Raw genomic sequence first — 12,858 nt, forward strand, 5'->3', positions numbered from 1 at the left:
GAAAGCAGACTGGCTCTGGAGATAAGGAGAGCCGTAGGACCGCCTCCTCGGCCCCACCCGCAGAGACAGAGGCCCCTGGAAGGCTCACAAGTCCTCCAGTACATACCCTTCTCAAGAATTAAGAGTCCAGATCCCATTTGAAAACAAACGTCACATTTTTTTTTGGGTAAGAGCTCTTTATTTCCGCTAGTTTCAAAATGTCTTGACAAGCCCCAGATTTGGATTAGGGCCTCAGAGCCTGCAGCATTTTCTTTGGAGAGGAAGTGGGAAGGGTTATAGCAGGGCAGCTAGAAAGGGTTCCAGCTGGACGGGACATCACCCCTCAATTCACACAAGGCTGGGGGAGAGGAAAAAGCTTTCCTAGCATAAGGGAGAGGCTTCCAGAGTTGGTTACGGATCCTCCAAAGCCTCTCCAGCTCGCAGCCAGCAGGGCCCTCATCACTGCAGGAATTAGGAGCTGCCAGTGTTCTGGTCTTGCAGGGTCCTCTGAACTGGAAACAGAAGGGCAAGGCAGGGGCGCTCGGGAACTGACCAGTTTCATGACAGTGCCGAGGAATGGATACTCACACGCAGGGATGACACCAAAGCTCATCCTGAGTAGCCGCAGATGTGTACAGAACAGAGAGGTGGCTTAGCGGTCAGTGTAGGGCTGGGGGATAAGGGCTCAGCAGTTCATCCTGGGGGACAGTCACTTGGCTAACGGAGGGGACAATTCCAGCCCTCAGTCCAATCATTTTGCCAGGGACTCTTGTGAAGTACAGTCAATACAACTGTATCTGGCAACCCTGAATGAGACTAGACGGAGAGCTCCCTGTGTCTGTCTTAGCATTCTAGCCCACATAAAAGGCACTCAATAAATAGTAAAAAACCAAATGAATAAATATATGTCATCATCAAGAGTTGGGGACAGAGGACAGAAGTCCTGGAGCAAGCATCTGCCAGGCAAAGCAGGGGAGGGGGGTTGTGTTTGACCTGCATGTGTTTGCACGGGGCCACTTCTTTAGGACCAGGGCTGCAGCGCACACCATGGGGTGAATTCTGATGTTTCCCAATAGGGAGAATCCATGTTAGAGGTATGTATCTTCCTTACTCCACCTCTGGCCAGGTCAGACTTTGACATTCCTTTTATGGTCCTGCCCTTCCTCTTGGTTTAATCCTGTGGCTGTGGGTCAGGCTTGAGGCCTGGGTCCTAGGTGTGCAGGTGCCATGACTCCGAATGCTGACTGTATCCTGACTGAGGCCTCTATTCTGTCATCTGGTATCCTTGATGGGAATAGTTGAATGGCACATATCCACCACTGTTCATGTGGCACTTCGGCCACCAATAGGGGCTGAGGAGGAAGCCCTGTCCCGGGACAGGCTCAGGGTGGTGTGGCTGGCTTATTCAGCTTTATGGCCTCCTGAGCCTTCTGTAGCTTGTATTTCTGGATCTTCCGCTGGCGATTATAGAACCACGCAGCTAAGCCCACAGTAAGTACGAAGACTGTGAGTATCACAACGATGATCGCCACGTAATTCTGGTGGTCTGTGAGAAGGTTAGAGGGAGTGGTGAGGCTCAAGCTGGACTCCCCATCCTTGCCCCCACCCTGCCCAGCCCCAGCCACTGGCACACTCACAGATCACGGTCACAAGCACTTCACGGATGACCTCGCCCTGAGAGCTCACAGCACGACACCGGTAGCTGCCCTGAATCTCCTGCTTCACAGGCTTTAGTTCTCCGATGGGCAGCAAAGCTTTATCCCCATTCCGACGACAGTCCAGCATAGGGGGTGGGTTCCCCCAGGGCTGGCACTTTAGGGTCTGATAAGAACCTTCCTCCCACGTCCAGTTTCCCGGGCAATCACTCTCGTCCAGTCGCGGGCCATCTGCAGATATACAGCAAGATGATGGACAAAGTCAAGAACCATCCAGAACTGAAAGACTTAGGTAAGGCTACTGGGAAGTGTTGGGATAGGGATGGGCCTTGGAGGCAGGAGCTCATAGGATCTTAGGGGTTGGGTCTTGGATCTTAGGGGTCATTGTCCAGGGGTGCCACTCACACAGAACACGGAGTTCCTGGGTCTGGTTCTTGTACAGCACTTGCCCAGCTATATCCAGGACAGCAGAACAGAAGAACTGACGCTTGTCGTCTTCAGCCCTGGCCTTCAGTGTGAACTGGGCCCTTGAGGCTGGAGGGCCATCCGGGGCCCCACTCAGCACTGCCCGGAGTCCGGTCTGGGCCTTGCATTCCACAGTCACCCCAGTCCCTTCTGAGACCTCCATTGCACTCAGGGTCAGGCTGGGCGCAGGGAAGCCTGGAGTCAAGGAACACAGTGAGCCCAGCCCGTTTTTGGCTCCACCCCTCAAAAACCTCTCCCTGGCTGTACTTACTGTAGAAGGTCACAGTTTCTGCCTTCTCCAGGCTCTGGCCTCCCAGCATGACAGTGCACTTCAGCTGCTGCACACCCTCCTCCTCTACCTTCACCTGGACCCAGGCCATGAGCGCGTCCTTTTTGTGCTTGACTGTGGGGTGCAAACTCTGGTTCCCCAGGATCAGGCCGATTTCAGCCTCTGAGGCTGGAAATAGCCCTTCCAGGCTGCAGTTTACAGACCACTCTTTGCCCACTTCCACAAATTTGGGGGTAGCAAGGCTTGGGAGGGTCTTTGGCAGATCTGGTAAGAGAGGGTGGGTGTGAGCAGAGGGAGGGTCAGTCATCCTGGGGCATTTTCATTCCCCCACCTACAACCTCTGCTGTCTCCCTGTCCCAGGGCAGATAAACCCCTTATCCCAAGTCACCATTCTTAAAATGTCCTGCACCGCATCCAAGACACCCCACCCCAGTGGCCAAGAACATGTTCTTCCCAGAAACCTTACAATTTAGGTCACCACCTTCTTAGCAGCCCCAGCCAGCAGCCCATCCTTTCTAGGAATTGCACACCCCAGCCATGACCACAGCTTCCCCCCTGAGCCATTATTTTCTGCAGGATTCCCAATGCCTCACCGTAAGTTCGGAGCTGCCTGGGGGCTGAGCTGTTCTCCAGTAGTCCCAGGCCGTGGGGACGCAGGTCCAGTTCTGTGCGGCAAGAGAAATCGGCGCCATGGTCCTCTCTCTCCACCAGCATGGTGAATGGGACCTCAGTGGTTTTCCCTGCCACTGGCTGCCGTTTTAGCTCCTTCTCTCCTCGCAGCAGCACCACCGTGAGGAGGGCCTGGGGCGCCCCACCTACCACCTTGCAGTGCAGGGTGAGGTTCTTGCCCACAGGCTGCCAGAGAGGCAGGGGTGCCAGGTCCACAAGCTCAGGGAAAGCTAGAGGGTCAAGTGGGGGAGTAGAGTGTCTTGTGAGCTGAACAGGCTGTCCACCTGCAGAGGGCGCTGTGGTGCTAGCCACACCTGCCCAGGGAACCTCACCACTCCCCACCTCCACAAAATACACCCCAACCCCCCTTAAACCAGATGCGAAAGTTAGGAGCTTCAGAGAAAACCGATCAGAAGACCTCCAAGGGGTTGAAACAGGAACAAAACAATTCTTTACTTGCAGCAGCATTTTTTTTTTAAGATTTTTTTTTTATGTATACAGAAGTGGGGTACAGGCCAGAGGTGCAGGGGTGGTGAGAGGATTCACCAGAGGCAGAGCAAGGAACAGAACAGGCAGATCGAGGAAGTATACTGCTGACAGGAGCAGCGGGCAGGTCAGGAGGTCTCCATGCCATGTGGGTCACCTCCCTGGCCTGGGATCACAGTGCTGCGCTTTAACCCGTTGTGCCACCAGGGAGGGCCCCAACTTGCAGCATCTTCTAAGAGTGAAAAGGAACCTCAAGGTCTATCCCCAGGTATCCTGTTAAATTAATGCAGTAAATTTTGCAATCCTAAAGGCTAATTGCTTTTAAAAGAATCCTTTCCCCCTTCCCCCTCTTCTTGGCTCTATTTCTTTTCCAAAGTACTCCTCACCCCCTGACACATTAGACCACTTATTAAATTAGCTTGTTTCTCCTCTATTTCCCCAATAGTAGGTCAACCCAGGAGGGCAGGGGTCTTGGCATTGTTCTCTTAGGGTGGCTGGTACACTACACTCTTTATGTGTAGAAAGAGTAAGACCAAGCCACTCATATTGATGGCAGGCTTTTCAGGAGTCTGCTTTTAAGGGGAAAAGAAGTTTCAGAATGTGCACAATTCCCTGAAATGTTAAAAATATAAGAATCACTCATAGATGCTCAAAGCACAACTTAAATTTCTCACAAAACACATTCTCTGGGCTTGATTTTCTTAGGTAAGCATCTGCATTCTGCACCAGGTAATAGAATTCCAAGCCTGGAAAGCTAGTCAAAATTTACAGCAGAGCACAGGTGAGCTATGCCTAGCACTGAGCCTCCCCACGGAACGGTCTTTAGGACACCTGTTCCTTATTCCCTTCTCAAGAGACTCTGAATGGCCACTCTGTGATGCTGTTAAAGTGTCAACAGCTTGATTCTTAGTTTTATTGTTTCTTTGCTATGGGTTGTGGGCCTGTGACTTTGCCTCTGGAATAGTCTTAGGGTTGCAAAAACAAAGCCTCAGTTTCTTTAGCTATAAAATGGATTATTAGGGCTAGGGCTATTAATAATTCAGTTGAGAGGTTAAAAGTGTGACTGTGAGTAAGCATGAGGTTTCTTTTGAGGGTAATGGAAATGTCCTGCAACTAGATTGTGGTAAAGGTTGTACAGCTCTTCAAATACACTAAAATTAATTGCATTGCACACTTAAAAGGGGTGAATTTTATGGCATATAAATATTTCAATAAAACTATTTTAAAAAATAAAAGGCTGATGGGGTCTCCCTGGTGGCACAGGGGTTAAAGTCTCAGCACTATCAAGCTATCTTGCAGCATGAGTTCAATCCCTGGCCAAGGAGCTGAGCCACAAGGCGCAGCAGCCCTCTGCTCTCGTGCCTGCTACTCTCCCAGCAGTCTGTTTTAGTAGATCGCCTGTTCTGCCCTACTCTGTCTCCAGTGAATCCTTTCACCACCACAGCTCTGGCCTGTACCCCAGTTGCTATGTGCACAAGTAAATGAAATAAAATCTAAAAATAAGGCCAGGAAAATCTTCACATCTAACCAGCTCCTGCAAAAACTTAACCTTGAGAACCAGAGGCGCTCTCAGGCCTCAACAAGTTCACACCCCTATGAATTCACAGCTCCTTGCCCTGACCAGATTGAAGGAAGAGGTCTGTTTTGCCTTTACCTCTTCCTCACTGCTATCCCTCAATCTCTTACCAAGTCCTGGTCACAAAATTCTTCAAAGCAAGTAGTATTTGCTTGTCCTTCCCTTTACATCATGGTGAATACCCACACCCCCAGCTGTTCTCTGGCTTCTCAAGTCCAGCTTCCCACTATCTAGATGCCTGGCCTGCTCACACCCCCTCCATGGCTCCCTATTACCTTGAGAGCAAGGTCTCAGCCACTCAGCAGCCAGCCTCAGCTCCAGGCATATCTATCTGTTGACCCTCAGCCCCTCCTCCCTGCCCAAATCCATATCAGCATATTTCCCACTCCACATTTTCCACTGCTCAGATGCCTATGCAGCATCCTTCGAGGCCCAGTGGAGTTACTTCCTATAGTGATAACTATTCTAAACTTTCTTAGAGAAAGCTCAGCCACTCAGGGTTACTCCCTGGGTGCAGCAGAACCATGCAAATTCAGCATCCAAAATCATAAAGGAATAGTGCAGACTCAAACCAAGAGCACTGGACTTTGAACTATTAAATCCAGAGTTTTCCCCGGGGTTTTCAGAAGCCACCAGGAAAGTTTGGGGATTTTCCTCATCCGGTCAAGCAGCTACTCAAACATTCTCTAAGTTAAAGCAAAGCTTATCTTTCCGTGAAGGGTTCCTTGCCAGCACCATAAATGGTGATAATGTCTGTCATGCCTCAGTGCATTATCATACCCTGAGACAGTCCACTGTCACTGAATCAGTGGGAAGCCATGTCCTCAACAGTCAATGGGGCTGACAGAGGCCAAGGTAGAACTAGAACTCAAGGAACTCAGGCATGGGTGGTCAGTTCTCTTTCTTTCTTCTTTGTTTGTTTTTTGTTTTGTTTTAATTTGCATTTCATTTACTTATTTTTATTGCCCATGGCAACACAATTCATTCAGACAGTTCAGAACGCCCCAAGTTTAAAAATAAATAAATAAAAATAAAGGGACACTGAGAAAACCCTGGCCACTTCCAGAGTCCCCTGCTTCTTTCCTTATACCCAACCAGTGACATCATTTCTTGCATTTCCTTTCAGGGTTCCTATATAAAAACAGCTTCCCCACCTCACCCTGCTCCTTAACACAGGCTGGCCTGCTGCCCATTCTAAGGACACCCTACTTCTTTGGAACTTAACGGTATACCTTGGAATTCATTGTCCTTTAGGACACTGGAGCTTCCTCAATCACTTACTCTGTTGCATACTATTCCATCATGCAGTAGAACCAGTGTTTACTTCTCTGAAATTTTTTGCTTTTCCAAATAAAGCCACAGTGGGCAACCCTGACTCTCCCTCAGTTCTCCCACGTGTGTGGACAAATATGAGACTAATTCCCAGAAGTGGGATGCCTGTGTCAAAAGCACTTGCATGTGCCATTTTAGACCCAAGGCAATGGTTGTGTTCTTTGTGCTCCCCCACCACGGGCAGTGTCCCCAGACCAACAGCATCCCACAATCTTGCCAGTACAGCTGTTACCAATTCTTTTGATTAATGCCAGTATGTGAGAAATGCAATCTCTGGGCTAGTTCCATTTACATCTTTTTTTTTTTTAAGATTTATTTATTTATGTATAAAGAACTGGGGTATAGGCCAGAGGTGTGGGGTGGTGAGAGGATTCATCAGAGACACCGTGGGGAACAGAACAAGTTGACTGACGAAGTACACTGCTGAGGGGAGCAGTGGGCGGGTCAGGAGAGGTCTGCCGCGCCATATAGTTCACCTCCGGGGTGGGGATCAAACTCATGCTGAAGTGGCTTTAGCTTCTTAGTGCTGTGCTTTACACCTTTTCTAAGAGTCAGACCTAGGGTTTTGCCACTTGCTTAAAGAGTGAGACCTGACAGCCAGCATTTTTGAAAGTGCCGAATCCCTTCTTATAATATAAATACAATCATGGAAGTTCAAAGAGGAGGTTCCAAATGACAGTGAGACCCTCCCTGACCCTACCACCAAGTGACAAAAGTTGTCCCAGTCTGCCAGGGACGCCCATCTTCCCACACAATATCCCAAGCTACTCACAGTATACAGAGAGGTTCATTGAAGCTATCGACTGCTTATTATCACAGTTTGAGAAACATATTGGACTGCTATCTTCTTGCACATCACTCAGTAGAAAAACCTTCCAGTTATCCCCGTTGGTCAATTCCACCTTAGTCAACTGAGTCTCCAGACCCAGGGAGTTGCAGGAAGCACTGCAGTTCACCTGCACAGAGCCTCCTTGAGGTATAACAACATTTTTTGGGTGCACAGATACCTGGGTACCTCCAGCTCCTAGAACAAAAAGGTGAGGAGGGGATAGGTATTACCAGTTGGGTTCCTCAACATTACTGGAGGCCCAGCCTGTGCTGGCTTCTGGGCCGTACATAACCTTGAACATGACAAAACTCTGCCAACTATGTGGAAGACAGAAAAATTCATGAACAAACAAGATAATTAATAACTGATGTTAATGAGAACTTTGACAAAAACAAAACAGGGTGGTAGAACAGACAGTGCTTTGGTGACAGCATAATGTGTGAACAGAAATCTGAAAGATAGGAAGGGGACCGGCCACTTAGATAAAAAGGAAATGAATTTCAGGCCAAAGTAACAAGTATGGGTCCAGAGCAGAAGCAGAATGAGAAAGATTGGGGAAATGAGGTCAGAAGTCAGGAACTCAGGCAGTGTAGACCACGCCAAGGGTGTGTTCTGAGGGCGAGCCATAGAAGATTTTTAGCAAAGGAGGGACATGAAGCCAGTGTGCTTCTCCCTCTCAAGAGGTCATGTAGAGGGGTGACAGGGGTGAGGTATTCCAGAGATAGAGATGTTCCAATCAGTCTGGCTCCTCATTACCTTGGACAAATGTTCTCTCCTCTCTGCTCAGTTGCCCCATCTGTAAGATGGGTGAATATAGACACCACTGCTAATGTGGGTAACTTTTAGTACAGGAAATGTAGGAGGGCGGCTTCAGGTAAAGAGGGAGGTTATTCTGACCAGCTCTTTCATGAAGAACTCTGAGCTTCCAAAGCTAAAGACTGTGTGCCTCAGAGCACCCCACATTCTCCGCCCGCACCCCCCTCCAAGGTTTCTGCCTTCCGCTTTGAATCTACTCTATCTGGGATGGAAGTGTGTGGCAAAACACAGGGCCCATCCATGGATGGTCCCGGGATGATTCTGGAATCATTTCCATTTCACAGAGGGAAATGATGAGGGGTGGCCAGGGGAGGTTACTCAGCTAGAAGGCAACAGACTCCAGAGCCAAATGGAGATCCTTTATTGGTATTAATTCTCAACATAACCACCACTTCTCACCCGCTGTCTCACTACTTGCCCCTCCTCAGGCTGGAGCTGGTGGGAGGTTGTTGGGGCAGCCCACTTCTTAACTGCTGGTCCTTGGTCAGCCCTGGAATTCCCCTTAGTGAAGCAGTGCTGGACTTCCCCAGGGCAGGGGATAAAGAACAGAATGTGTGTGTTGAGGGTGGGGGGAGAAAGGGAGGGGTTCTCCAGCCTGCTCTGCTGGCCCAAGACCATGTACCCACACCATCTGACCACCTCGTGGGGTCAGCTCACACTGGACCCTGTCACAGACGTCGCAAGGTGGCCGCTATTGCGTTCCCCATTTTACATTTGAGAAACTAAGGCTCCAGGAGGTACAGCCTACGACCCCGGCCACAGAACAAGGGGATTCAGGGTCTGGATTCAAAGCTATCCCTATTGACTTTCAATCGGTGCCCCTAACTCAACTTCCCAAGAAGTTACCAAAGTACGAATGACCTAATCCTCAGGTAGCTGGTAGCGGGTCAGATGACCAGGTGGCTGCCACCACCCTTCACTCACCTGTGAACAGAACCCAGAGCAGGGCCAGAAGCTCCGGCAGCGTGAGACAACTGGTTCCTGGGGCCATGGTGGGTCGGGGCAAGGGAGATCAGCGGCACCAGAGCGCAGAGGGAGCGGCTGCACTGGGGTACGGTCCGGCGCGTGAGTTCTTTTTATAGTCTAAGGGGCAAGGGGCGGTGCTGCCTTCCCGGAAACCCCGCTCTTTCCCCTCCGGAACCCGGGCTTGGGCATTTCCGGACTGGGACCGTGAGAGCCGGGTGGTCGCCGCGTGCTGGCTGCCGGTGCTGGCAGCGGAGCTCTGGAATTTACTAATTGAAGCAACCGCAGTTTCGCCAGCCGCTGGGTGGCGACCTGACGGCTGCTCCCAGCGCGAAGGGTCCCGTCCCGAGCCGGGCCAACCTTGATTCTGTGTTCACCCTGTACCAAGTGCTGCAGTGGATACTGCCAGCTACACCGGACAGTAAAGATTGCTTTTGTGACCCTTCCACAGAGGGATAAACTCGATAAGGCTCGAGTAGCGAGGGGATTCGAACTCAAGGCTAACTCCCCCGTTCATGCAGAATTGTTTAATGGAGTGGAAGACTCCTCGCGTAGGTAGGGGCTCGGGAACCTTTCCCGGGGGCCCTTCTTCTAGGGTGCCTCTCCCCCTAGGGGTATGTACCCTGCCCAGCTGAAGTCGAGATTTCCCTGGAAGCAGCTGAAGTAGGGGCTCGCAACTCCAGGCGGGTGAGGATGCGTGTGTCATCATTTCCGGGGATCAGCACCCCCCCCCCCCCACGCACAGATGCGTGCTCGGACCCCGCGGTCTTGCTTCCCCTTTCGATCAGCCTAGGCTCGGCCGGAGCGTCTTTGCAGCGCCCAGAAAGAGGAAGGAAGACGCCGCCTGACACTGACTCGCCAAGATCCCCTTCCCCCTCACACACACACCTAGAGTCCCAGGTTTCTCGGGGAAACTGAGGCAGTAGGCCTTGACGCGCGAAGTGGGGGAGCACACGAGCCCTTGCCTTCCGCAGAGAAACTGAGGTAGCGCCTTGGCATCGAACGAGGGCGGGGAAAGGAGCACGCAAATTAATTTTCTCCGTGCGAGACTGCAGAAATTCGAAATTCGAACCTGGGATGCCAGTATTAAATACGTGCAGGTTTTTCCCTGGCTAATTTCATTAGGGCGTCTGGGAAGGGGTTGTGCGCTGAGCATATAGATAGCCCGTCGATCTCCACGAAGGTCATGGCCTGTGCTTATGACTTTGCGACACGGCATCCACCACGTCCACCCTGGGGTCTCGGATCTCTGAGGCTTGTCCGCTAAGGCTTCCTGTTGTGCGGCGCGCGCCGAGTCGTCACGGAAACCTCAGAGGGGCCAAGGAGGTCGCGCAGCAGAAGGGGAAGGGAGGGGGCCCTGGGTCCTTCCTCCGGGAGAAGGGGCTGGGCGTCTCTCAGCATCAAGAAATGAGTCCCTCCCCGCCCCGATCGTTCGTAAGAATTTCCACGGGAATCTTTCTTGGTAGCAGGAGTTGGGGAGGGGAAAGAAAGAGTTCTTTCCCAGGAAGCCCCGCGTAAAGGTGCAGCGTGGGGCCCAGGGGAGTCACTGCGTTTTTGGAGGGTCAGGGAAAGTCCTGCGTAGGGGTAATTTTCCGGCGGATTTTTCTTGCGGGGAAGCCCCACGTGGTGAAGTGTGTGGGTAGCGAGCTCCCCCGTGCGGCCCAGGCGGGCTTGCAGTTAAAGCGTTATTTGGGCCCTCCCTGGTGTCACAACGGGTTAAAGCACAGCACTATGAAGCTGGCTAAGCAAAGAAGAAAACAAACAGAAAGTCCCGCCATCATGCAGGGGTTGTCTTAGTGAGGTGAAAAACAACAAACAAAAATATATGGAGTGTGAGCTTACGGTTTCTAAGGAAAAAAATCTCAAGCTAGAAAGAGAATAGAAATTCAAAGAGTTAATGAACTTCTAAGTAGCTTACTCTGGGAAGAACTGATTAAGACGTTTTAAGCAAGAGGTCGATGTGGAGGAAGCTCAGACAGTATCAGGGAGAGGACGCCAGGACAGAGCACTGATACAAATGTCCTCAGGTGGAAACAGCCTGGAGGTCTGTTTCAGGAGGGAGGAAGAGAGGAGGAGGAAAGGAGGGCAGAGCTTGTAGGTGTTTATTCTTCTGGAGAAGACTTTGGCTGTTCCTCTGAGTGGGAAGGGAGGCATGAGGGTTCTGGGCAGAATAGGGACATGGCCTCACTCAGGTGTTTGCATGTACCCTCTGGAGGAGATATGGTAAGGACAGGGTACAAGCTGGGAAGCCAAAGGACGTGACCACTCTCCCCCAGAAGATAGAGCCTGGGGGGAGGGGGAAGTAAACGTTTTCAAATGAACAACAATGTAAATAAATAAATAACTAAATAAATAACTAAATAAATATATTTATAAATAGATAAATTATATATATATATATATATATATATATATATATATAAATAGAGCCCGAACTGGCCCAGGAGAAGTGCTTGAATTTGGTAGGGACATTTAGATTTGCTGGGACATGGGGCAGGGTAGAGTTAAGGATGACTTCTTGGGCCAGCTCTGTGCCCCTGGGAGAATGTAGGGCAATTTACAGCGATGAGGATGGGATGGTAATGGCGGTGGGGGTGAGAGGGCAGGTTGTTGAGGGAGCTGCATACTTATAGTCCCTGTATGTCCTTGAGGAAAGGGAAAACATGTTCCACCACCCTTTGCTACAGCTTCCAGGAAGGGCAGGGCTTCCTCCAGGGTGCCAAGCAGTCTTGGTCAGACAGAGTATTGGCCCCATTGCAAAACAGAGGCTGTGGACTTGGGGCAGAATTCTCCGAACTCAGCCTCCTAGCGTTGCTTTCCCTCCACTCTGAGCCCTGGCATGACCACATTGCAGTTCCATCAATCTGTGATGCTCTTCTCCTTCACGATATCCCCTTTCTTGTGGCCTGCATCTCCTGAAAGTTTTCCTGAATGCCACTGCCCTCCATCTTCAAACACACACTGGTCATTCCCTATCACTTGTCCTAATGAGTTCATTACTAAAATTTAATTCATTTGCTGACTTTTTTTTTTTTTTTTTTTTACTTGATTGTCTCTGTTTCTGTCAGCTGCACAACATTTCAATCAAGGTCTGGCCATGATAGGCAAGGTATCTGTTGAGTAGATGCACTTCTCTGGCTTCTGAATATTTTGCACATGTTGTTCTTTCAGCTCAGAATTCCCTTCCCATTGATTTGAGGAAAGGTTTCCAGAACTTTTCATCTACAAATCCTTGACATACAGGGTTAGAATCGTAGAATCCAAGCAGAGGGGGTTTGAAACCAAGTTCTGGTATCAGCTGTTCTAGTTTAAGTTCCCCACAAAGCAGAGCCTGAGGCAAAACTTAAAGTGCAGGCAATTTATTTGGGAGATTGCAGGAAACACCTCAGAGATCAAGGGGTCAGGGAAATAAAGGTGAGCATTAATGGATTTCCCCTTTGAGGCTAACTGGGGTTCAGACTTATTAGGAAGCTCTTGGAGGCGGGTCGATCCTTTGCCAACCTGTCCCTCATGGAGTGAAAGTTTTTCCCACATGTGTCAATTTCCCAGTACTTTATATCCATCCATCCATCCATCCATCTATCCATCCATCCATCTGTCCATCCATCCATCATCTGTCCTATATCCCCAGGATTTATTTACCTTATAACTTAGAATCATCTTCACCTATTTCACACACCCATTATATTCCTCTTCTGGCAAGCACCAATCTCTGTTACTATAGTTCAAGAATTTTTTCAGGTTCCCATGTAAGTGAGCTCATACTGTATTTGTATTTATAGATATATGTATTTATCTC

At 50.0% G+C, this 12,858-nt stretch overlaps 1 protein-coding gene across 1 annotated transcript; it reads right to left on the reverse strand.

Moving 5' to 3' along the window:
• Positions 1–168: 168 nt before the first annotated feature.
• On the reverse strand, positions 169–9,135 carry ICAM1 (intercellular adhesion molecule 1). Its single transcript, XM_004688743.2, has 7 exons — positions 9,021–9,135; positions 7,224–7,475; positions 2,982–3,287; positions 2,371–2,652; positions 2,040–2,294; positions 1,617–1,865; positions 169–1,525 (listed from the first exon to the last, which is right to left on the reverse strand). The coding sequence occupies exons 1-7, from the start codon at positions 9,085–9,087 to the stop codon at positions 1,362–1,364; spliced, it is 1,575 nt and encodes a 524-aa protein (XP_004688800.1). The 5' UTR covers positions 9,088–9,135; the 3' UTR covers positions 169–1,361.
• Positions 9,136–12,858: the final 3,723 nt, after the last annotated feature.

Source organism: Condylura cristata, unplaced genomic scaffold (genome assembly GCF_000260355.1).
Source record: "Condylura cristata isolate star-nosed mole 26May11 unplaced genomic scaffold, ConCri1.0 scaffold00025, whole genome shotgun sequence".
Classification (NCBI taxonomy): Eukaryota; Metazoa; Chordata; class Mammalia; order Eulipotyphla; family Talpidae; genus Condylura; species Condylura cristata.